Source organism: Pseudomassariella vexata (assembly GCF_002105095.1).
Source record: "Pseudomassariella vexata strain CBS 129021 chromosome Unknown BCR38scaffold_5, whole genome shotgun sequence".
NCBI lineage: Eukaryota > Fungi > Ascomycota > Sordariomycetes > Amphisphaeriales > Pseudomassariaceae > Pseudomassariella > Pseudomassariella vexata.
Genome location: NW_024467960.1, coordinates 2,603,061 through 2,627,746, shown reverse-complemented (window position 1 = coordinate 2,627,746; position 24,686 = coordinate 2,603,061). Strand labels below are relative to the sequence as shown.

General features: G+C 49.1%; 6 protein-coding genes across 6 annotated transcripts; 3 read left to right on the top strand and 3 right to left on the bottom strand.

Moving 5' to 3' along the window:
• Positions 1-3,041: 3,041 nt before the first annotated feature.
• On the bottom strand, positions 3,042-4,064 carry BCR38DRAFT_484153 (uncharacterized protein; the record flags this gene model as incomplete). The annotated part of the gene is made up of 1 exon (XM_040863718.1): positions 3,042-4,064. One exon carries the CDS (start codon positions 4,062-4,064, stop codon positions 3,042-3,044), a length of 1,023 nt encoding a protein of 340 aa, XP_040717503.1.
• Positions 4,065-5,611: 1,547 nt separating this feature from the next.
• On the top strand, positions 5,612-6,606 carry BCR38DRAFT_512710 (uncharacterized protein; the record flags this gene model as incomplete). The annotated part of the gene is made up of 2 exons (XM_040865047.1): positions 5,612-5,662; positions 5,777-6,606. The coding sequence occupies 2 exons, from the start codon at positions 5,612-5,614 to the stop codon at positions 6,302-6,304; spliced, it is 579 nt and encodes a 192-aa protein (XP_040717502.1). The 3' UTR covers positions 6,305-6,606.
• A 281-nt stretch (positions 6,607-6,887) lies between these two features.
• On the top strand, positions 6,888-10,645 carry BCR38DRAFT_182637 (uncharacterized protein). The gene is made up of 3 exons (XM_040853947.1): positions 6,888-7,174; positions 7,325-7,763; positions 7,898-10,645. The coding sequence occupies exons 1-3, from the start codon at positions 7,140-7,142 to the stop codon at positions 10,373-10,375; spliced, it is 2,952 nt and encodes a 983-aa protein (XP_040717501.1). The 5' UTR covers positions 6,888-7,139; the 3' UTR covers positions 10,376-10,645.
• A 1,495-nt stretch (positions 10,646-12,140) lies between these two features.
• BCR38DRAFT_484151 (Spherulation-specific family 4) lies at positions 12,141-13,195 on the bottom strand (the record flags this gene model as incomplete). The annotated part of the gene is made up of 2 exons (XM_040863717.1): positions 12,141-13,071; positions 13,128-13,195. 2 exons carry the CDS (start codon positions 13,193-13,195, stop codon positions 12,141-12,143), a joined length of 999 nt encoding a protein of 332 aa, XP_040717500.1.
• A 4,020-nt stretch (positions 13,196-17,215) lies between these two features.
• Positions 17,216-18,734, top strand: BCR38DRAFT_484150 (amino acid/polyamine transporter I; the record flags this gene model as incomplete). Its single annotated transcript, XM_040863716.1, has 5 exons — positions 17,216-17,541; positions 17,633-17,664; positions 17,720-18,091; positions 18,143-18,267; positions 18,435-18,734. The coding sequence occupies 5 exons, from the start codon at positions 17,216-17,218 to the stop codon at positions 18,732-18,734; spliced, it is 1,155 nt and encodes a 384-aa protein (XP_040717499.1).
• Positions 18,735-20,775: 2,041 nt separating this feature from the next.
• On the bottom strand, positions 20,776-22,236 carry BCR38DRAFT_430585 (glutaminyl-peptide cyclotransferase). The gene has a single exon (XM_040860044.1). It carries the CDS (start codon positions 22,078-22,080, stop codon positions 20,947-20,949), a length of 1,134 nt encoding a protein of 377 aa, XP_040717498.1. The 5' UTR covers positions 22,081-22,236; the 3' UTR covers positions 20,776-20,946.
• Positions 22,237-24,686: the final 2,450 nt, after the last annotated feature.

Here is a 24,686-nt window from a genome sequence, read left to right as displayed (position 1 = left end):
CCCGGCCTCATTCGCACATATAAAGAGAATCGCGAGATCCTACACTTGGAAGAGTTTCAACGATCGATGGGCCACTACCTGCCCTCAACAGTATCGAGATCTAGGGATCGCTATCCACCCGCGACCCCCCGAACTTGGCCTGCCCCGGCAACACCTAGGCAGATTACTCGCAGCGAGGTCGCACCACGGGGATTTCGTGACCTACCACGAGAGACTCCAGCATCGCGACGCACTGCTCAACTGCGGGTGTGGAAAGACAAAGACACCAGTCCACTTCTACTTTTGCAAGCGCGGCCGCAAGGCCACGCCCGGTCATCTAAAAGCGCATATGGCCAAGAATAGTATAGATTCCCTCCTAGGCACGGCCAAGGGAGCTCGTTTGTTTTGTCAATGGGCGGAGGAGACCAATTTCTTTACTGAGATCTGCCCATCGCACTGAACAGGAATGTTAGATGAAGACAGTCCCCTGTAACATAGATTCGACTAGCATAGACCATGCCGGCACTGCGCCCGGCACGTCTCACGTGATGAGACGTTAAATTTCAATCAATCAATCAACCAGTTAGGACCAATAGTATCCATGAAGGATCTAATGGCCCCAGTTATCAGTGAAGGAGGGAATGGATATATAAGGGACAGGACTCCCAGGCATTTCATAGATAGAGTGTCTCTACTTCAGTCATCAATCTAAGCATCAATCTAACCCATTGGTGAGGCAAACTGCCTTGACAACTCTATTCCCAGTTACCCTACTTGAATACTTCAGTTACCCAGAGCTCTATACTCCATACGTCAGACCCCGATATTATTGCTAAAGGACTCCGCAGCAGGACTTACTTACTAGCACAAACCCTTACAGACTCTTTAGTGGTTTACGCAGCTAGACTATTAGAGGTTTCGTTACAGGAGTCTACCTAATGCGACAAAATATAAAAACTAAGCGAATAAGCGACAAATTGGATTCTGGTCGCTGTTAGCATTACATAGAGCGTAAACTAACGGACTATGATTTTAACGGTCTGTCTTTAGTTCAGATACGGCGTCTGACTACTTAACCCTAAATATTAGAGCAAGAATTAGAGGCCGTGAAGGAGGAAAAAGATCGACTTGAAGAGAAAGCTCGGCATCTTCGGAAATAAAAGAAATTATGGCGTGAGAAGATTTCTCGGGCGTTAGAGCGGGGTCTCAGTAGTGTCGAGGAACTGGAGAAGTAGAGAGGCGGGATGCCGAGGAGTGTCAGCGTACGGCGAGGCCAAAGGCAATAGTACAGAGTGATGGGGAGTAGGAGGCGTCCCTCCTGCTTAGCGCCGGGTGGTCACTGGAGGTCACTAGCGGTCTCAGGTAGGGTTGCCCAAAGTGGTTCATTGATCTCTAACCTTCCTATCTTCTTCCCAGATACCTTCCCTTGCATAGATAGCTTAAGCCCGGAGTCGGAGCTGTAGATCCCGTATATCGGAGCCGTAGGGCACTAGTTCCTTGGATTCTTCGGTATACCAAGACTTCCATATTATGCCATGACTCGCACGTCCCTATACCGGTGCTACACCGGTGCACAACCGGTGCTATTCATCCAGCACTCTGACAAGGAGTTACGCTAGAAGGACCTAGCGAAGGTAGCTTCTGCGGCGGCTGCGGTGGTGGCTCCGTCTGACTTTAACTTTGACTGGATTTCCCTGGATGGCAAGGAGATGACTGTCAAGCACAACCTTCTTACCGTGGCACCGCCATCCTGCATATACTCATTCGCAAGAAGGCGACCAGTCTCGCTCTCGCCAACTAACAGGAAATGATCCTCGCGGTAGCCTGCTTGCGTAATGCATGCAAGCAGTTTGGCGAACTCATGCGTGAGGACGGCTGCGAGTTCCGGTGGCTCGAGCTGGAGCACATGGTTGACTCGCACGGCAGCTCCATGTTCGCCGAAGCTATCCTACCAAGTAAAAGAAAGAACCGGTACAAATACCGTGACTCGAGCACCACGGTCAATCCATGAAGATGACACTTAACCTTCGCGAAATGAAGCCGATTCTCATCGCCGGTGGCGTTCAGGCATTTCTTTGGACGCAATGAGACGCTCAATTGGATAATTGTGGCTATCAGAAGCAAGGCTGCCGAGCATTCTGTGACGAAGTTCTAGTTGGTCATTCCAGAGTGGAAGAGGAGGAAACATCAGAGCGCCCGGTTCCATGTATCCATGACGCAACCGTCATCTAAGCTCGAGGATTATCTTTGCACAACGATGGATACCATCATGGTTGACTACATTACCGTCTGCCGTAAGCTAAATCAGCTTCTGGAGGTCACTTACAAGATCAACATTCCGAGATAGCTCGAGCGCGTTAACAATCAAAAGAAGCCCGGATACCGTGGATTTCCGTCTCGTCATGGTTGCGTATGTGTTGGTCAGTAATAGCAACCACCAGCTGGCGCTGGATGGGAGAATCAAGTGCAAAGGGGAGAAGCAGATGGAGAAGGGGAAATACAAGGCACAAGGAGGTCATTCCGGGACTTTATTGTGAGGTGGGAGGCGGAGGGGCCCGAGCAGGATTCGAAGGAGTTGATGGAACAGATGTTTGTGGCATAAATATGGATTCGGATGATATGGATCTGGACACGGAGGGTGAGATTTTAGAAGAGAGTTCGGAGGTCGATGACGAATACAGCGAAAATGATTGGAATCATATCTGAGCCATAGTCCTGCGCTAGACAAAGCAAGCACTGCTTCCAGTTGTGAAACTATGCAGCTTGGACTCAGCCTACGCGCTCATGCGGACTCGCAGGGAGGATATTGCAACTCGTTACTAATTTTGGCCACATGCAACGCCTTCATCACATCTGAAAGCAATACGCGTATAGAAATACAAGATGATATTTTTGGTACCCTACGCCCAACGTGATGATGTTGTACCACAAGGCCATATTTCTAGGCCCCTGGCGAATCCTAGAGACTTTTCCTGGCACAAATGAACAACACATGTAGTTGCTGTAGGCCTTTCCAGACCTCATGGCTCCTTTTACACTTATGATGATGCCCTTCTCCCATTTCACGGTTCCCCCTGCCGAGGATTCCACTCCACCACAATCCGAATCTCGATGTCCATCCGTCCCGCCCTCACAAACATCTCATCCAGCTCCCTCCTCAGCAGGCCCGCAGTATTGGCAGCCAAGTCGCAAACACATTTCTTTTGCGGCTCACGTCTATATATCTCCCCAGTCTCAATGTAGACTCCCCACCCTTGTATCATCATATCAGCTTCCAGCTCGTCGAACTGACGGTTGATGTGCTCGCGCCGGAAATCATCGTGCGGTGCGAACCCGTCGGCGTTAGCTGGGATCAGCTGGCGTAGGTACGGCAGGTAGGGACACATGGGGCTGCGGCGCGCGATGATGTAGATCACCTCGAGAGAAGAGTTGCTGAGCAGCGCCAGCGTGTCGAATGGGTCGAGCTTATGAGTGTCCCATGGGACCAAAGCAAGTTTCTGGATCTTAAAGAACCAAGGCGCAATGCCCTGGAGTGTTAATGCTTGTTGAAGGCCCACCCGTCCCGAAACAAATCGTAGGAAGTTTCCGGGAAACCCGTTCTGCCAGTTGTCGTGAAAGACAAAGACGTCATTGTCGAAGCTCATCCAGAGGAACGGTCGCCTCTCGAGTACCATCTTGTCATTGTACTGGCCGGGCGAATAGACGGATACCAGGGATTTGTCAGTCTCGACGCCGTTGGCGTGGATGCGAAAACGGTGGCGCAGGGAGGGGAAGAAGAGATTGGCGAGTTGAGGATGGAGAGTTCGGATGCCTTGCTCGCTGTAGAAAGGCATGTGCTTACCGGTTGCTGGGTCGAGAGAGTTATAGAAGGGGCGCCATTTGGCGAGCCGGAAGAGGTGACGGACGCGGCGAGGTGGGGGTTGCTGTTGGGAGCTGGCGTGGGCTTGGTCCCAAATCATGAGTTGGATCTCCGGTGGGAGTTTAGTGAAAAGGGAGAATTTGGTGCGAGGCGAGATCTTTGACTGGATGGGCTTTGTGAGGATAACCTGAGTGCTCAGATGCTCCAAGGCTTGCGTGGATGCCATCTTGACGCGGTGGCAATTATCGTGATGGGAAGATGGTCTAGTAAAAGAAGAAGATGATGAAAACAAGTTGGTCAGATTGAAGCATGTAATGGGGTTTTGGGCGTCTTGAATTCTGCAAATATTCAGAGATTACAATGGGTGGAAGCAGGAAGTTGTGGTGATAATGATACTAAAGGAGAAGAGGAAGACTGGTTTTTGCCGAATGCAGTAGACAAAAGAGGCTGAAGTGTGGTATTCACGAGGATTTCAGTTCACAGAGGTCTTGATTAGATAATAATCGGTTGAAGCTATCGTCAAATGCGACATCAAGGCTGCCGACAACGGATCGCAAGTAGTTGTCCCAGAACGCACTCAAAGTAGCATATCTGGAGCTTCAGTTTCATTGTGAGGATGAGTTGATGATTTCAGACGATCATGTCTGGGTGAAGCATCGGAACATTGAACCTATATAATAACAGATAATGGCTTGCTCCTACGCTGGTCAGTTGAACATATATGTTCCATATTAAGACTAACAAACAAGAAACGCCTTGTTGAAGAATCTGAATACTAGGACATGAGGCCCCCTTTATCCTGTGTGAGACATACCTTAAAGAAGATATGGATGCAGGAAGGACTCCCTCCTGCAAATTCTAGAAAGCCCTCATTTAATTCACCTCTATCAGAATTCTATTACCTGCTGATTTTGAAAGCTCTTGAATTATAACTGCATTCTCGTATCCTGCACCTCCACCTCATCTAATATGGCCAACTCCCGAGCCTCCAAACTGCCATTTTCACCATTAAATAACTTGTAGGACCTCACTGATGCCAGGATCCTGCACCTTCAACTTACCACACATCAGTGTGAAAGGCTCCTTCCACTACTTTCACCTTCACCTTCACCTCACACAAGATCGCTGAATTCCATGGCTCCCGTGTGGTGAATTCATCAACTGGGTTCTCTAGTACCCTTCACCGACCTTCCTACACCTTTGCATTGTTTTCCCCAACATAGATTTAAGGGTCACAGCAGCCTTCACCACAACCTTACGAAAACTCGCCGACTCTGAAGCCTGCTTCCTAGAGCTATATTAGAGTACCCAACTGTGCGGTCTTCGACTTGCATATAGCCAACTCATCACTTTGGACTCTACAAGCACTTGCTGACTCCGAGAGTTCCTTCCCCATCAACTCTGTGATGGCCCCCGGGAAGACTTTACGGAGTTCAATGCGTCCCAAACTGTTAAGTTCCAGAGGCTTCTCATCTAACATCGCCAGCCACTGAATAACGCCTACATCTCAGCTGCCTTTTTCATTTCAAGATTATGGCGTCGCAGCAGGGGTTTCATTACTTCACAAGACTCCCCCGTGAGCTTCAGATCATAGTGTGGGAATTCTATAAAGAAGACTTACCTATCATCCGACACTACTTCCAACTTCGTTATGACGGAGCTACCTATTACGGGCGTGGAGAGCGCCCGTATTCGGCAGTAAACCACCAAGCGAACTTAGACGTCACCTCAATCACACTGACTGGCGTTAACAATCCAGATTACACAGAAACAATGGACCCATATGCTGGGGACTCGAAGACCAACATTCGACTGACAGGGAAGGTACGATGAGCAAGCGCAAATTCTGCAAGAGATCTTGACGAATTCGCCAATGGAATTTCCAGCACCAACCCCTCTGATCTCAGAGCCCGGTTCTTTCTACATGGAAATTTCAAGCGTGGTGTATTTTTCTTCGGAAACTACCAAAGTGGTCGCGCACATAACTGGCTGCAATATCTTGCATGTCCTTACATAACTACTACGCCGTCTGCCTTGCATGCCTCGCACTGGTTTTTCAGCGTTGAGAAGCTTGGCCTTGTTCTGAACAAACGCGTCCACCCTGGACTTGGCCACTTTGACCGAACAACTGTCGCACGCAACACATCTCTAAAAGTCATTTATTTGGTCATTCCGCTGGCCACTTTCACCGGACCAAGTGACCAGGACAAGAAGGCCGTCTATGCTGAGTATGACAGCTATATCAGGGATTATAAGCGACGAAACGGACACATTCCCTCTTTTTTTGCAGGGATACCCGGCACTGAAGTAGCCCAAATGAAGCAAGATCTCGTCGACATTTTCAAGGACGGGGACAGCCCCGTCGAGGCCAAGGTCGTGGTGGAGATCAGTTCCCGCAGGGGGAAGGGACGGGGAGAACTGGTGTCGCTGGATCGAGATAGTCCTGCACAAGATCCGGGTCGATAGTGCGGAAGGGAGACAGAAATGCAATGGATCTTCTTGCTAGCTCGATGAAGAAGCACATGAGATTTGCCAGGATAGATATACGCACACCAAGCAAATAGACAACAGGTGGTTATATCCGTTGCTGAGCCGAAGCAGAAGTACCAGACTGTCGACAGATTCCGCCATGAGGGGCTCATGGAATAAACATTCTTATACTACCATGCTCGTTGTGGCCAAATGATAAGTAACCTGTGATTTGACAATGATGTCTTCACGTTAAACCATTGATTGTGGGACTCCTTGAAGTTAGCAGCCAAGAATTGATGTTCAAGCTAATGGGAAATCAAAATGCTTGTTTTGAAGTTGGTGGAGTGCTCCCCATTATTAGCGGCCAGTTCCCCACATTACGAGTTTGCGCCCAGCCAAGATAAGCTGTGTTTACAGGGGGTCCAGGGAGCTTTTGCCAACTTTCAAGTTACACGTGCGGGGCAGAAAATTCTAACCCCTGTCTGAAATGAACCGATCCACTTATTCCTAACCCCTGTCAGCTGGGACCTCCAAGTTGCACGAAATTGCAGTTCTCCATTCTTTCCTATGACGTCAACCCGTGGCCAAAAGCTGTCCACACGGGCAGGCGCGAATGAAACAATTAATTGATTGCGTGAGACCCTGGTGCCGTGGGGTTAAGTGTTGTGCAATTAAAGTTGCTGGAAAGGAGACTACTGTCAGCCTCGCCACGTCTTTCCATCCCAATATGAAGAGCTTCCCAGGCTTCTTTTCCTTGTGATTTGTCTGTGGATCATCCGAGCTACGTCAGAAGCCATTCTCCTGATAACCGCAGCGGTTCTTGCCCGCCATGGCGCAGTTGCAGAATGTTGTTCTCTCCTTTTTGTAAGTACCTATGCTTGTTATCGTCGCAGGGCGGCGGCCGCCGTCCAAGTCAGCTGGTAAAGATTTTCTGAGCAAAGCAGGATTTAGTGCAACAGCTATGGCTTCCGTTTCCATTCTCCTCGTTGAATACTGATTGCGATCTTTCTGTAGCATCCTCGGCGTATCTTCTGCTTTCCTGACATCGCGATACTACCAAAGCGCAGCGTTCGAGCGGCCGTTCCATTTCTCCATCCTGACCCTCCTCCTTGCAGGTCTTGCGATCGCCGCATGGGCGCGCCCTATCTATCGCCAGGTTAGCCGTTTTGAGTCGCTACCAACGACGAATAGCACTACATGGAGCAGGCCATGGCTCGGCGGTCGTCTGTCTCATCTAGAGATCGCGGCAAGGTCCGTTGCGCAAAGCCAATCGCCGTCGTGGTTTCTGTTGCTGTTCTGCATTGTGGGTCGGACGATATTGTACTGGAGGACGATACAGACGATACATTGCTCCTGGGATGGACTGCAGGTGCGTTTAAATGCGACAAGGAGTGGGTCGAATTGCCGACCCTCCGTGTTTCGTCTGTCCATGGGACGCATTAGTCAGGGACAGGTATCCCGGTGAACCTAATGAAAAGATTCATGGATGGGATGGGGATTGGACCAGGGATTTCGTCTGGCAAACTCCTCTCACCGTCGGCACTCGAGCATTGTCTTGCGCACAGGAGCTGACCACCCAATCAATAGACGTTTCTTCCTCTCGTCCTACGTGTCGTCGAGATTCTCGAAATGCGGCCTCTCGTGCTGCCAAGCAATACTTATGAGACGACAAGCCACAATAAGAGCCTGATCGCCCTTTACGTCGTGACTGCCTCTGTTTGGGGCATCGCCGCTACCGACATCCTTTTTATGACAGAGCATCTCACTGGGGCGATATGTGCGCCCGGTGCTTGGGAACGTTTGATACCCCTGGCCCAATTGGTCACACTGGGATGCGATGCTTTGATTATTACTCTTGTGAGTAGGCTGCGACAAGGTCGCGAAGACAAGAAGAGGAGCTGGTGGTCAGTTGCCTCCTTGTTGCTTGTGTCGGCTGGGATATTGTTGTTATTGAGTTTACCCTCGTTTTTCTCCCGCCAGAACTTTCGATGGAATATGTACCTCGACTCGGTGACTGTGCGAGACCTAGCACTGGATAGCATTGCGGCAGCGGCAGGTCTGATAGCTGGGACTTACCTGCTTGGAGCCCTTCATCCGACAACTGTCGCCCTTGCAGCTGGAGCGACTAGCGTCTTCGTTTATATGGAGGGAAGGATATTCGACGGAACCATGAATAGGATTTGCTCCAGTGCTTGGGGCCTGATTGCCAGTGTCGTTGTCGTTTTTGGTCCTGGTGTTCTGCTTCATCACGCAAAGCCGTTAGGCCGGCCACAGCCACCGAGCGACAGGCCCAGGCCATTCTACAGGTCTAAGTTCTTCGTACTTGCTGGGTTGACGGCCCTGCTACTTACATTCCAAGCAATCCTGTGGGGAGACAGCAGAACCAGTCCAAACTTCCCGACGTACGTTCTCTACGAGGCGAGAGCCATGTCGGAAAACTGGATATCCAAGGCGAAGCAGAGCAATACCTTGGATGAGGCTGTCCTGGAGTATAGAACACGGTACGGTGTCCCACCGCCACCAGACTTCGACAAGTGGTATCGGTTTGCGGTCTTGGTTGACTCCCCAATCATCGATGACTTCGGACAAATCCATTCGGACTTTCTTCCATTTTGGGGAACTCTACCTGTTGTCATCCGGCAGCGGACAGCTCACCTTCTTGAGCATCCTATCAATTCTTTTGGAGGTCTTACGATCGAAGATGGCAAAGTGGAATTGTCTGCGCATGTTCATGGCACCCACAAATGGATGCTAGACGAAATGAAAGAGATGATAGAACCCTTTGCCAAGTGGTTGCCGGATATGCAGCTTGCCTTTAACCTCGATGACGAATGTAGAGTTTCTGTCCCCTTCGACCTCCTACAGGCATACGAAAACGAAGCGCTGAAGTCTCGGGCGCGCTTGGCGTCTAAATCAGCTTTCTTCGGGTTCAGCAAGGGACAAAGCCTGCCTGTGTCAAAAGAGTTCCTGGTGCAAGGAACCGCGTCAGAGAAAACATCACCGTGGTTCCAGAACTGGTCTAAAGCTCCCATATTCTACGAGTGGATTTCTTCCACGTGCCCTCCAGACTCACCTGTCCGCCAGTTTCACTGGTGGAACAGAAAGGCCGACTGTCCAACTTGCAGTGACCCTCACATGACGGATGGTGTTGTCTCAGATTGGAAGCTATCCGGGGATCTTTGCCACCAACCGGACCTGGCGTATCTACATGGATTCTTATCATCGCCTTCCATCGCGGCGGTGTCACACACTTTGTTTCCTGTGTTTAGCCAGAGCCGCATGCACAACTTCAATGACATTCTACATCCGAGCCCTTGGAGTTGGAGAGACGAAGTTAGCTTTGAGAAAGAGAAAGGCATAGCATGGAATGAGAAGCTCAAGAGCGTGTTTTGGCGCGGTGCGGCTTCAGATGGCTATGCTGTCACCGGAAGCTGGCAAACATTCCTCCGCGCGCGCTTCGTGAACATGGCGACCCATGCCGACGCCGTCTTACGCTCCAAATCCCGATCACTACTGCACTACATTTCTCCTTCGCGGTCTCAGCTGCCGCGCTCCTCGCAGAACCCAGCCTCGCCTGTTGAGGTAAATGTAACGTTTGTTGGAGAATGGCACCGCTGCGACACACGTGACTGTGCCCTCGAAAAGACGCAATTCTACGGTCCCGCCTCCGCTGAACCACCGCCTTCCGTCGATTTCCAAGAGCACTGGCGCCACCGCCACCTCGTAGACCTCGATGGTGCTGCATTCAGTGCCCGCTTTCTCCCGTTCCTACGCTCCGGGTCCCTCCCCTATCGAGCCGCCCTCTTTCGCACCTGGTGGGAAGAGCGCGTGCACGCCTGGCGACATTTTGTTCCTCTCGACGTGAGGTTAGGCGATCTCTGGCGGGTTGTTGGGTACTTTGGGGGTGAAGGCGATCAGGAAGCTGAGAAGATTGCGCGGGAGGGACGCGAGTGGGCGGAGAAGGCGCTTAGGAAGGAGGATATGCAAGTTTATATGTTTAGGCTGCTGCTGGAATGGGGTAGGATTGTGGATGATCGGCGTGAGGAGTTGGGGTATGTCTCATAAACACTATAGGGCTGGAACATGGCTGGCTGGCTTCGGATACTTCGGTACGTGTGGAATGAATAGAGAGGAATATTCGCTTGGCATGGCTTTGGGACATGGAAAGAGTATATTAGGTTCGAGATAGGTTTACCGCGCGTGTCGGACGGAAAATCAGTCGGGCCAAAGGCGCAGAATCTCATGTGGTGAGAACCACAATCATGTATAACCTCCTGCAGTCCGCAAATAATGGCATTTTCCCAGCAATGGCTGTAAAATGGTATAAATATCGAGGATGATGTAAGATCAGTGAAGATGCTAAGGACAAGTGGAGCATGGATGCACAGGATTTAAGTGGCGCGCAGGACCTGACGGCACGCACCACGGAAAGTGAACTGAAGTCCAGGAGACTCCCTTACTAGAGAGAACGATATCAAGATACCTCCGAATGTGGCGGATCCTCTACGTTTGATGCCAATCGGATGGGAAGAAGGCTCCCTATGTCGCCCTAAGCTACTATCCTGGCAAACCCGGTATCCTGAAATTACCCTCGGCCAAAGATGGGGATATTCTGATCATCACTGAGCTACCCAGGACATTTTCAGGCACTATAAATGTTGCCCACAGCGGTGATAATGTAGTTATCACTCGCTGCAAATCTGATTAGTTCTTCCATAATGTAATTATCTCGGCTCCAGGCCTGGCCCTTCTCATTTGCCCATTAATTTCTATGGTCGAATGCCAAATAGACACTGCCGCACTAGCTTTCTCAAGTGACAAGACTCACTAATAGCAGTTGATGGGAATATCTGTTTGAATAGTGACGGGATTGTGGACCTTGGTCCCCAAAGTTATGCAAATCCCGCAATCTAGCTCTAGCAACGACACTGTTCAGTTAGGTACCATTAGAACTAGAGATCCCTTTTGACGCCTGAAGCCTTTATTAATGCAATGCATTGTTCTCAGAGAAGGGGTTCACGCAATAATGGGGTTTGCTTCTATATGAAAGAGAAGGACAAAAAATGGCAAACACTCGAGCAGACGTTTAACAATGTCTTCCTTATGCCCGTGATGTACTAAGTATGATTCTTCACCTCGTCAAGTGGTACGAAGTATCCGGCTATACATTCCCATAACTTTGTGATGCCCCCTACAGGATCTCTTTACAATTCTCTTGATTCAGCCGTAATGATATTAACCTAACATGTAATGAGCTCACTCTCGTCATACTTCCTATTAATGCTGTCTCCACCGCCTACTCCAGCGAGCTGGACAGCTGACATTGAACTCGATCTTCGCGGTAGATATCTAGAAGATCTTTGCTCTACACTATCCATGTAATAGTCTTAAGAACGAGGTGATAGAGGACAGTTAAGAGGAGTTGCCTAGAAGAACACAACCCAAACAGCCCACCTAAAATTCCTACAGGAACGAAACAGAGCCAAACCGCCATTGAACAAAAGAAAAGAGGAGCAACGAGGTGAATTAAGAATAGAAACTGCCTGTAGCACCAGACTTCGTAGTATATAGTCCAGGACACTGCTGGAACTGATGGGCAGATAATTGACTTTTAGTGTCACATCAACAGTAACGATGCTCTAATTATCTTCCCACCTCCCATGTCCGTCCCCATCCCGTTTGAATACCAGCAAACCATCAAAAAGCAGTCAATGTTAACTACTCATTCATAATAGAAATTAGGGGACCCTTGAAGGCCCGTGGAAAGAAAAGTAAAATTTGATCCTCGTCCCGGTCACCTGAGGTTGTCAATAATTTGCATGGACCCAAATCAGAGTCTCCCGGCAGTAGCCGTATCGTTATTAGCCCTACTCAACAAGTCCGCAAAGTTCCCAACATCAGCCGGCGGCACAGTCTGGTTCTGCCACGACCCGCTCGTAAAATATGTGCTATGCAGCCCCAACCCCACAATCCCCCTAAGCTGCTCAAGCAGCGTCTCATTCGTTGCCGGTCTGCCACCCGTCGCATCGTGGAACTGGTGCACAATAACCACCGCCTGAGGGTTCAAAGCTGGGTTGCTGGGCAAACCATTCCCAGAACTTAGGCTAGCGTAGTCAAAAGGCGTGTAGTTACCGGGGCAGTCAACGCTATCGCTCCCGACTGGGACCCAGCATGTCTCGCGGGTTACGACGGCGGTAACGAGGGAAAACATGTCGGTTTCGTAGTTATTCATGGGACTGAGATTCGTCCCGGGATTCAGGACGACACTGTAGAGGCCGCGGTCGGGCGTGGCGAAAGACTGGTTGGCGAAGTTGACCAGGTCGCGGTATTCAGCCAAGTGCTCCGGCTCCGTGGCTGTCTCGTCGAAGAAGAGGCCGTGCATTGTTATGTTCCCATTGAGATTATCCCACGTCGGGGCTGTGGTCCAGTTGGCGTACTCGGCGATGTCCGTCTCGATGTCGTCGATGCTGCGGCGGGACGTGTCGCCGTACCGGGTGTAAATGTAACCTAGGGTCTGGGCGTTTTCCAGCGCGTTGATCTTGGCGATGTTATAAGTCCAGTCTTTGTTACAGCCGTGCTCGATGTTGCACTTGGCCCCGATGGTGGGGTCGTCTGGGTAGGAGGTCTTGCTGGGCCCGTTCGCCGGGTTGATGATGACGTAGAAGTGCAGGTCGCGGTGGAAATTGATGGTGTCGATTGCGGCTTGCCAGTCGAGTGATGTGGCTAGGTTTAGATTTCCGTCGATGGGGGAGCTGTAGAGACTAGAGAAGGGTCAACTGGTTTGTGGTGAACTACGGAGTCGTTTTGGTATACTCACGGAAGCATGACCTCAGTTCTAGCAAGAGCCGTAGTGGCCAAGAACTGCAAGGCGAAAAGAGACTTCATTATGATATTGAGGTTCGGGGAACTTAAAATGATGTGAACTATTTAATTGGAAAGGGGGGAGGACAAGATGATGGAGATTGCGATTCAAGTTCTCCAGAGTTGACGTACAAACCCAGCTAATTTATAGTTATTCGCGGTTATTCAAATGTAGACTTAACGAGACTAGCACATTGCAACATTGACATCAAAAAACAGAGGAATGCCAAGCTATGGTTGTATTGTGTAATGGGTTCCAACCTACTATCATCGCTGGGTCTTCATAAATTCCTATCCAAAGAACTTCCACTTTCCAAGCACGATCATGGGGGAAAGGGCTGACATATGGTACCATATAAAAGTGTCTCAGCGCTACGCCGTCCTCGGATACGCGGGCTTTCAGCCGGTTCTCCGGCCAATACGACCACGGGCTTGACTATAGTAGTGCTCAAGTTGAGCCAATAGGAAATGAAGAAGGCCTACACTAACCAACAACTTGACATGCAAACGCCCAAATGGGTTAGTTATGTCAGCTTCAACCATGCAACGAGGTAATGAAGGATTTGTACGTGGGTTACATGCTTATTTTCGTTCCTTAATTGCATCATGTGAATCCAGTGGAGAAAGGTTCGGCCCTACTCGATTAGCTTGTCGCGATTGTATATGTTGCGGCTTTATGACGAAGGGGTCGATAAAGGGAGATTTATATGAAGGCCAAAAAAGATGTTTTTGTTTTCTTTTTTTTATGATGGTTACTTCTGGTTTGAAGCGGGATTTTGTAGCCCTACGTTTGGCCGTACCTTCCCATCTAAGGGAGCCACTTATAGATTTATACGAAGGCCAAAAAAGGATGTTTTGTTTTCTTTTTCTATGATAGTTACTTCTGGTTTGAGGCGGGGTTTTGTAGCCATACACTTGGCCGTACCACTTGGCCGTACCTTCCCATCTCTTATTAGTGCGCGAATAATCTTACGAAATGGCGCGAATGTCAGCTTACTTTTTTTAATAATGCCATGGGACTAAGCGTCGCTCTCCCTTCACCAGTCGCTGAATGTGCCTAAATAAGTACGCATGGTAATCAATAACGGTGTTGGCACGCGCGACTGTCACTCTTCAGTTTCGAGTCATCAACATGGAGTCTTCACAGCCTTCACAGCACTATAATCGGAGAACGAACGAAATTTCCGTCGTCATTATGGCACTTGAAAACAATAAACCATTTCTTCAACAATAGCCATGCCATTTTGGATGACGGGGTGACTTGGTATAGCTAGGCATAAGCCTTGCGAAGATAACCACTCTCCACCGTAACCTGAAAGCCATCAGCAGAGACCGCGCGCTCCTGGCCACCGTATTGAACCTCCACCTCCTCTCTGATAACGATGACTGCATCCGTGAGGTTTTTGATACTCTCACTTATTTGTCCCTCGCCGAGTTAGGTCTTGAGTTGGTAGGGTATATCCAGGCCAACCGATATTGTGCTCAGGCGGATGCCGAATATACCTTTCATGCTGGGGATGCATGCCGTAATTAAGGAAAGATCGAAGGAGATTTTAGGCACACTGTGGGATGGACGGCGAGCCAGGTCGAGTCGGAGACGGGATCGTTATATAGATGTTGCGTGTCGGTCAGAGAAGGGGTCCATTAAATTATTCAAGTTTGATTTAACTTTAATTAATTTTTCTATATTTAATTGTGATCAACCTTACTATATTTAAACAAATCATGGTTATAGGATAGCTGGAGCAGAGGGTAGTCCTACTGCAGCTGGGGCTAGCATTGGGACAATGGGTCATGAGCATTACAGAAGTCGACTGCCAGACAACGCCATCACGAGTGCTTTATTCCTTCGTGATTTCTGGAAATTCCAAACCAGTGCAATATCCAGGAAAAATCAGCAAGTCAGTCGTGATTTTCGAGATCCCGTTGTGCATGAAAACGCACCCAGTTCTAGGGCATTGGGCAGCGCTGACAGCAAACCATGGCGAGGGGGGTGGACAACGGAATGCTGCGGCGAGAAATATAGGAAAGTCGCCACTACAAGGCCGGCGATGGATCATGTAGCGAAGGAAATATAGGAGTTGATCGAAATGATGAGGAGGCAGACTGAACATGCCATGCATGCTATGGCGGCTAGTGAAAGGAGCGAGGCAGTGTATAGTAACTAGAGAACATGTGTGTCAGAGATTCAGAATGTTCAAAGCCTGCACTCTGTATGCAGTACATACATTGTAAACCACGTCAAGGCTGATAGGGGGTTCGGGTTATTCAATGTTTACCCAACCCCAAGTTCGCAGCATGAACAATGCAGCCAGTCTGCATCACCATGAGCAAAACGCAGATAAAAAGGACAAAGTTGAATTGATGGAGATAGCGAAGTTGCGCTGAATCAAAAATGTGGCAATGATGCTTATGACCATAGATATTGTGCAAGTGAGAGAAGGTACCACTGTGAGGGCCGTTTGATCGTCATCAGCGAAGTTGAAGTCCGGGTCGAATGTGGTCATATTCCCCATGCCGGATTTGTCCATTTCAAGAGGTGACGAAGACTTAACTGTCGGTCATTGTAGGAAGCACAGGAAGATATACCCAATCAAAGTCGTGCTGGTTATCATTTAAGAGTTAAAGCATCAGTGTGAGTTTTTCCAAGTTGTTTGCGAAACTCCCATTGAGCGTTTATTGCTTGCATTATGTGACTTGGTTTTGGCTACGCCGAGCGATTGATGCAATCCAGCAAATTCCCTTTGGGACGCGCAAGGGTCGTCACACCTTGAAAATCAGAGGTGAATTACATTCTTATTCATTAATTCGAAGTGGAATCCGGTGACCTGCGTTCTACCAGGTCCACGTCAAAAGCTCGCCGACAAATGCTTCAGTAAGTTGTCATGAAGTCAAGAAGGCGGCCCGGGCTCTGCAGAGAACGAACAGCCAGCCGATTTGTGGCCTTGGCAAATGGGGAATGATAATAACACAACAGCAGACCGTTTAAGCCCATGAAGAAAGTCTCTTCCTGGAGCCCAGGGGGTCAGTGAAGCCGACGCCAACAGCCTGAATATTTAGAAATACAATATATCAGCAAGCTTGATGAGCCGTCACATTTACCATCAACATTGCATTATCAGAGACTCTAGTTTTGAGGCGGCTGGGTTCGCACTTGGCTTGGCACCCACGAATGCATCGCAATCTGAGAATCGGACTGAACTGTCATACGGGTTCATGATTTATGTGCTGCAGGGTTACACGTAGACGAAGCCTAACCCTCCCCCCTACATTTTTCTCCTTGTCTGCCAATCTAGTCCGCAGGATCGCAAATTCAGGTAACTCCCGGGTTCATTAACCAATGGCTGAATTTCGATGAGGGAAGCAATGAGTTTGAAAGTTATGATAGTATGGGTGGCTTGTCGCTTCATTAGTAGCCGTGCTGTACTTGTACGGGTGACGGAAACCAGTCCGCGTCTTAGAGAATCTGACCAGGAAGGCGATGAAAACACGGTGGCCCCGATTCGAGGTACCTCGGCGTTCCCCCATCCAGGGGTGTATTCTCGAGTGTTACAGGAAATTGGCTGGCCCATTTGATAAGGACCTAACAGCTGAGACGATAACCTAAATTCCATTGGCGAGATAATGGGGTGCGACCGGACTTTAGGGATAGTAACTTAACAGTCATGCCCATACCGCAACACTATTGTAGCACGAGAAGCCCGGGTCACTGTGTGGTATTGGTTTTGATCCTAGGTCAAGTGACGTGGGTTTTGGATCTCATGCAAGTTCTAGGATCCTCGATGGGGTTGCGATCAAGCGAAGAGAAGCTAAGACATGCCCGCAGCGGTTCGGTTTTTTCCCTGCGACATACCCCAATATCTAGAAGAGTGCAAAAAGCTGGAGGTTATCTCGCTCCCTGTATTATTTCACTTTGCCGTACTTCTTACGCGGAAGTCGAGAGTTCCTGCAAAAAGGAACTTTTACTTTGCACTATCGTCGCCTCTCTCTGTTCATCCTTTACTCCAGCGTCGAGGCAGCGATATTCCTACAGAATCCGGAACGATGGGTGCAGACGACCAGTACGACTTGAAATCGATGAACGTGTCGGACCAGGTCTCCCAGCCCCGTGATGGACCCATCGACAATTTTCCGACCGAGTTGGAAAAGCAGACACGAACGAGACGGCTGTTTTCTACTGCTCAGTTGTTCGCCTTTTCAATCATGTACTTGATGACTTGGGGCAGTGTGGGCAGCAACATGTATTTTGCCCTTTTCAATGGCGGTCCTACGGCGTGGTTTTTTGGCTACTTCATTGTAGTGTCTGGTGTCCTCGCCCAAGCGGCTTCATTTGCAGAGATGGCCTCCATCCTGCCTGTTGCTGGCGCTCAGTACTATTGGACATATGTAAGGATATATGTCTTTACCTTGACCGTTTGACAACTGCTGATTTTATTATCGTTATCACTTTGCCCCTCCGAGCATCAAACGCTTCCTTACGTGGCTCCAAGGCTGTATGTCTACCTTACAGCTGTACACCCTCTCCTGACTGCTCATCGAGAACAACAGGGTCAACATGGACTGCATATGTTGCCATCACGGGCAGTATTTTGAACGCGAATGCCGTCATCTTCGAAGGCCTGATTGCCATGAACTATCCCAGCTACGAACCAGGAGGCTGGCGCACAACTCTGCAAATCCTGGCCAACCTCGCCTTCTGTGTCTTCATCAATATGTTCGCATTCAGAGTTGTGCCCTGGTTTGAAATGCTCGCCGGGATACTGAACGTGTGCCTATTTGTAATCTACATCGTCGTCCTCTGGGTTATGTCTCCACGCAACAGCGCCGACATCTTTTGGCAAACCAACGTTTCATCGGGCTACAAGGACTACTTCATCGCCGCTAATGTCGGCTCTCTATCTCACATTTTTTTATTTATTGGTATAAAATCCGGAACGGTGTCTGTTTTACTTTCAACTAATCTTTCTATAGCTTTCGAGGGCGTGATCCACATGAGTGAAGAGACTCGGAATGCTCACCGTGCCGTGCCTTGTGCTATGTTCTGGTCGATGTTTACCAATTTTTGGATAGGACTTGTAATGCTCGTTACTCTGATGGTATGTATTCTGTTTTGTTATACCCTCTCGTGACCTCGCGGCTAGTTTGCGTCTGTTGGTTCTTAGACCTGGCCAAGGCAAAGCCTTGTTCTGTTCTTACATGTATGTTTCCTTTCACCAACTCAGTGTTGAGAAATCCTTTTCCTATGGCTTATTCCCAATGATAGATATGCATGCCGGACGTGGAGACAGTCTTGAACGGGCCCAGCCCGTTTGTTACAGTCCTTCTCCACGCAACCAGATCTACTAAGGCGGCTACAGCTATGGTAGCAGGCCTCATGGTCATGGCCATCTCATGCAACATGTCGAGCATCTCGTCCACTTCCCGTCTTACCTGGGCGTGGGCAAGAGACGGTGGACTTCCCAAGTGGTTTGGCCACGTTGACGGAAAACATCGCGTACCTCTTCGGGCTTTGGCATTGACGTCTATCATCACCATTGCCCTGTCCCTTCTATTCTCCCCGTAGGTGTATCTAACATGAACTACTGTGGTCCGTCATTAGGCGCGGTTCTGGTATTGGTTTTGACGGTGTGGTTTGTGAGGGGCAGGAAGCATTGGGAGGGACCTAACCAAGCCATCATTGATATTATCCTCCGAGAGTCATAGTCTTTTTTGATACAAGACATCAAGATTTAAATATATTTTAGCCATGAAGGAGCAGATGCAGTACAAAAATATGTCCGATGGTCTATGTACCTCGTGTGAAGCTTCGGTATTCCATGTTGTTGTATATCTTTAGCACGGCGGCAGTCCCCCAATGAACCTGTGGAATATGTTATTCAAATCCTTTGCATGTTGATGATGTGGTGGTAGGCATCAATCAGTCATTTTCTTTGGGCCCTTGCATAAAACATCATTTCGATCAGGAGGAAATATGGGTAGTCTGTAATTAGATGAGAACATAATTCACACATATAATCCAACAAATCAATGTCGCGACAAGGCCCAACGTTAGACGTATTCTCCTCATCCTACTCAATTGTTATTCCCCTTCAACTTCTCTATAGTCTTCTTGATCTTGGCCCCAGGGCCATTCGATGATTTCTGCAATGCCGCTTAATCAGCATTTGCCAACGTTGAACATCAAAAACAGCAACAGCAGATTTACCTGTTCCGCCTGCTGCCCCTCACTCTCCACACGCTCGAGGAATTCATGTTCCGCCTCAACGGCTTCGTCGGTCAAGCCGCGCTTCGCCGCAGCCTCATGCTCGTGCTCCTCCTGCTCAGCGTGATGGATCAGGTCATGAGCGCCTTTGATGGCATTATCTGGGAGTCCATGACCATCTGCCGACATTTTTGACGACTGATAATTTGTTCAGATGTTCAAATACTGCTTATCTGGTAGAGCTTGATTGCAAATGTTGATTGCAAATGTAGAATACTGGCAGGCGGGGCTGGACATGCCATCCACCATATATAACCACTCCTGTACAATTATCCTTTGTCGTGGTACAACTTGACGTCAGAAAATTCGTGTCGACTGCAACCATAATTCTCATCCGATCAAGCGATTCGCTGGTGTGGTGCGAGTTTCGCTGCGACGACGTCATTTTGGAGATATCTGAGGAGAGGGGGGGAGGAAGGGGGGGAGGAAGAGAGGTCAGATGCGGAGATGGGATTGCCTGGTGACGGACATAGTATGCGGCCGGCCGTAATATTGTAGTACACAATTTGGATACCACCAAAATGCATGTTGACCTCCTCGGCTACCATGGCCTGATAGTATCCATTTGAGATGCCAAACCAAGGCAATGGCCACTAAACATAGACCCATCTTGTCTGAGAACTGCAGGCCAGGTTCATCGACACCCAAAGCCTTATTTGACAATAACAAAATTCCAATCTGTTGCAGCGCTACAAATATATGTAATTCTTATCATAAATCGATAATATTACGAACAGCTTGACAATTGGGGTGGTGAACACAGAGTGGGAAAGGCGTTGTTAGGGCTAGCACATTGAGACATCGTGGTTCAGATCATATTATCTATTGTTCGACAGCATATCAAATTACAGCTATATTACGGTTTTATCGACAATAATTACGATTAGCCGTAGCTATCGATTATAATGAGAAGATTCCAAGGGAAGTAAGATAAATTTCAGTGTTGCCTGAACTCGGTATAGTCAGAGACACATGTAGCGGAATCTAAAACGCAGCCTCAGGTATCAGCACCGGATAGAGAATGAACAAGGGTAAGGAGAACTGTTCGAGAGTTGCTCCACTAGGTCCAGTCTAGTAGCTAGTACGACTGGGAATCGAACCACGGGTCTATCGACGGTAATGATGGATTTTACACCTAGTTCTGTAATAGCTACGCAAGTGTCACTTCGTAAACATGACTGGGCGCTATAGGAGCAGGGATATTTGCTTGCTTGGTCTAATCAGGCAAGCTATAGTCGCCGAGTGCCTGGAAGACACGCGTATTTTCTTTTTCTACTACAATAGGGCTGGGATTGTCCGAGTCATCTAACACTTGAACAGACCTTCAAGTGTGTCTTGAGCAGGCATATGGAAACACCCAAACTCGTAGACAGGCTTTTACACCGCCCGGCTTAGACTCACGGCGGCCATGCACTTACTTCAACACCCACCTCGAGTTTCCTGGAGTGCCAATAATCATGTGAACGATCCACGCACAGTGTTAAAACATCGATTCCACATCGTAATTACTATATCATGATACAGGTGGCGAAGTCGCCCCGGGAACGAGCTCCATCATGTCTAACCATTCGAGCGCAAACGCCGTAACGATCCTGGCCCAATCCCTCACGGTCGGCGAATCCAAATGATCCCCATCATCCTCCATCCTATGCCACACACCCGGGAACGGCGACGGAATGATATGCAACGTCGGCACACCACGCTGCATAAACGGCACATGGTCATCCTGCATGTAACCCCTGCTAAACTGAATCGGCAGCTTTCCCGCATCCGGTAAAAACGGGCTCTTCGGACTCGATTCCAGCAGCTCCAACTTGCGCATCCGTTCTTCAATGCTGGCCATGCCCTGATACGCCCAGTGCGTCGACTGGAAATACGACGGGACGTGGGGATCCTTCGAACCCAGCAGATCCAGAAGAACAAACATGCTAATCTGGCTCAACGGATCGCGATACGTCGACATAGCCGGGTTCCGCATGCCCTCCCACTCCTCGGCCAGCGAACGCGCCCCGTATAGCGAGTCCGTCGCCGTCCACGTTACGAAGGCCTCCTCCCCGTCCAGCAACAGGATCTGCACGCCCATGTCCATAGGCACCGTGCCGCCCAGCTCGCCCAGCGCTACCATCTCGTCGTGCATCTGCGTCATGTATTTATCGACGAAGCGCGCCGTGTTCATGATGATGGCGCAGGGGACAGCGCTGTCGGTTGCGCCGATGAAGCCCTTTGGACTAATCTTGCTGTCGTAGTGCGCGACGAGGGTCAGGTAGTTGGCTTGTCCCGGTTTCGTCCATGGCGGTTCGCGCTTGATGATTAGATTTGCGAAGGGGAGTTGCTCATCGCCGGTTGCGGGGGTTGTCGATGTCGAATTCTGCCATTCGATGGTCCATTTGGGGAGTTCCTTCTGGAAGAAATTGACGAAGTGTTGTTGTGCTGCGACTTGGCCCGGGGTGCCCGGGACGCGGGTTATAAGGAGGGGCGCTAGGAGCCCAGCATTGTGGATGTCGAAGTCGGCGTCGTTGAAGGTGATGTTCTTGAGGAAGTCGTCGGAGAGTTTCTGGTAAGCCACGGTCGTGACGATGAGAAGATGTAGTATTAGGGCGCAGAGGAGATGCTGGCTTGTTGCGAACAAGGGAAGATGGCGTGTCATTGCTATCTCGGGCCTGCGAGATGGTCACACATTTGAATTGGGGGAGCGAGTGATTTTCCCTGTATTATTACTGTCCCGGGACAATGGCGTTACAATTGAGAAGGGGCTTTATCAATGAAACTGTGAAGTCCGCTGGATAAACAATTACAATGCAAAGTTCCAGGTGCGCAGTGTTCACTATTTGTTGTCCTTTGCTCAAGGTTGTACCTGTGGCGGTGCAATTTCAGTGTGGCTTACTCTGCTTCAAAGTCTAATTTTCAGCGCCTGAGCCATGGCGTTTCGAACTTCGAATTTTTCAGGGGCTGCTATTCCCTTTTATCACTTTTGGGTAAACGGTCATGAGCTCGGAGTTGAACTGCGACTTCTTGCACGAGATTCGATTCATCAATCTGATCAGTTAATATCCAACTTGGGGCATGAATTGCGACGGAAATGAAAGACCTGGCATTGCGTGTCATCTCGGTCACAGCAACATGGATGTGAGGATAGATAGACCTTCTCTGCCTACGGCCTATACATACATCACAACGTCACATGATTCGAGGCAAGCTTCGGGAGATCACGAACACAAAATTCATTCCTTCTTTCCATTACTATCTATTTTCCCAAATATTTGATTAGCTTTACTCAACTTGGCGCAGAGCATGTCATTCCGCAGGTTCATCACATCCGCTACAATCTGGTTGAGAATTATGCCGCCATCCAGAGCATATGGTTCATCATTGACTGGTTGCCCAGATCAGCATCGCAGTACGTGTACGCCTTTGACGGGTAGAGTCACCAGTTCTGCGTCACGATGGACCGAGGCGGATGATCTGGCCGCTCATGTCGTTAAGGCGCGCCGTCAGGTCGGCCTTCTGCTGCTTCCACCAGAGTCGATCTATGTTTGCGTGGTGTAGAAAAGAACTGAGTCGCCAGGGCTGGCGTTTGGGTTTCCATTTGGACTCTGGTCAGTATTTGGTTCTCAAGTAATTGGACTGGACGTCTCTTGAGAATGGTTGGCACTCACAGTTCCACCAGTGGCAAGATGCCCACAGCTATGCAGGTTATCCACAAATCAAGAGTTGGCGGAGCTATAATCTGTGTTTTCCATGCAAGCATTCTAAAGTCGATCATCTGCTTCTTGGCTAATATCTCGCCTAGGGTATTGCAAAGCTTAACGTTCTAATCAGCACATACCAGTTCGGACTTTTGGATATCCTTAGGATTTCAAGGCTGGAAAAGTTGCATGTAGGTTTGGGGACAAATCTACGGAATGACTGGATCCCCCTCAGAACAGGTTCACCACTTCAACAAGAGGATCTAATTGGCCCTCTGGGAGGGCGTTGCCTACCGGCCTCAAGGCCATACTGCAAAATTGATCACAAAACTACCAGCCTGATATATCGCCCCTTTCCCAGCATCAAGACATTGTTTCACCAGCCCTCACAAGATTGCTACCACGTGTTCACTGTCTATAATGCCCACTATTCGACGATGAATCCGAGGTAAACTCACTTTACCCATCATAAGGCTCCTGTGAGTTTCCTGGCTAGCAATTCCGGACTCTAGAAATAATATTTATGGCTCGGTTGGTTTTAGCATCCACGCCGACACCTTCATACATTGCAGATCACAATTGACCTCTAGTAGAGTACGGGGTAATGCTAAAGTATAACCTATCCTGCAACTTGTGCCTGGGATATTGCAGCCGGACTGACTGTTCTGCTGTTCCTCCGGCTACTCCGAGCAGATAGCATGTGCACTTATTATGCAGTCACGGCTTGATGTATATGGCTGGTGTTCGGGGCCTCCATTTCTATCTCAGAGATTTCCGGACGATAGCTGGAGATTGCTCCAGCCTAACACCTTTTTCCATGGAGGTCTTCTCGGCTTTAACTGCCCGTTTGACGGGGGTGTAGGGTACAATCATGGTGCTTGGCGCTCATATCCAACTCGGATATAATACCAAGGATTAGAGATCTCCATGCATTGGGGTCTTTTACGTAAGGGCAAGCTATCATGTCCCACAACCCTATGCACAAGCGGGTCGGGCCGTGGTCATCCATGTCAAGTCCCCGGCGGCAGTTTCAGATATGTATGGGCATCAGGGTATATGTGTAATGCCTATAGCTACACACCCGTGATTCTAAACTCGCCGAATACTTCGTAGATGAGGTATTCAAACAGGACACTTTAAGAGAAAATGGGGAACATGGAGATATCATGGAAACAGAAACAGAGAGTTGTAAGCCGTTTCAAGTTCTCACACACAAGCCTCGGAATGACCCGGTTCACCTAGTCTAAAGACGGGGCGCTAATTGAGAGATGATTCATCCCCTTTTGCAACTGCCTTCAAGTTCAGGAAAATTGCATCCTAGAAACGGCCATTGTAGCTGAAACTTGTTAGTTCTGACTATTGAATAATATTTCGATCATCCACCAGATGTCGGGCGCATATCAGTATAGTTTCAACAATCGGATTGTTACAGTGGCATGAACCATACAATACTTCACAAATAACAAGCTGGACTGCTTCGAGATCAAGAGCCTTTTCTTGGTGTAACATGATTGATGCAAATAATCACATCCTCTACCATTAACCCTATTAGCGGTCTGGTCGGGAG

What these genes read in the sequence shown, in the direction of transcription:
- BCR38DRAFT_182637 (XM_040853947.1), top strand. Translation starts at nt 7,140, where the DNA reads ATGGCGCAGTTGCAGAATGTTGTTCTCTCCTTTTT. An exon ending in AATGTTGTTCTCTCCTTTTT is followed by an intron (nt 7,175 to 7,324) that starts GTAAGTACCTAT and finishes ATCTTTCTGTAG; the next exon opens with CATCCTCGGCGTATCTTCTG. An exon ending in GACGCATTAGTCAGGGACAG is followed by an intron (nt 7,764 to 7,897) that starts GTATCCCGGTGA and finishes CCCAATCAATAG; the next exon opens with ACGTTTCTTCCTCTCGTCCT.
- BCR38DRAFT_430585 (XM_040860044.1), bottom strand. Translation starts at nt 22,080, where the DNA reads ATGACACGCCATCTTCCCTTGTTCGCAACAAGCCAGCATCTCCTCTGC.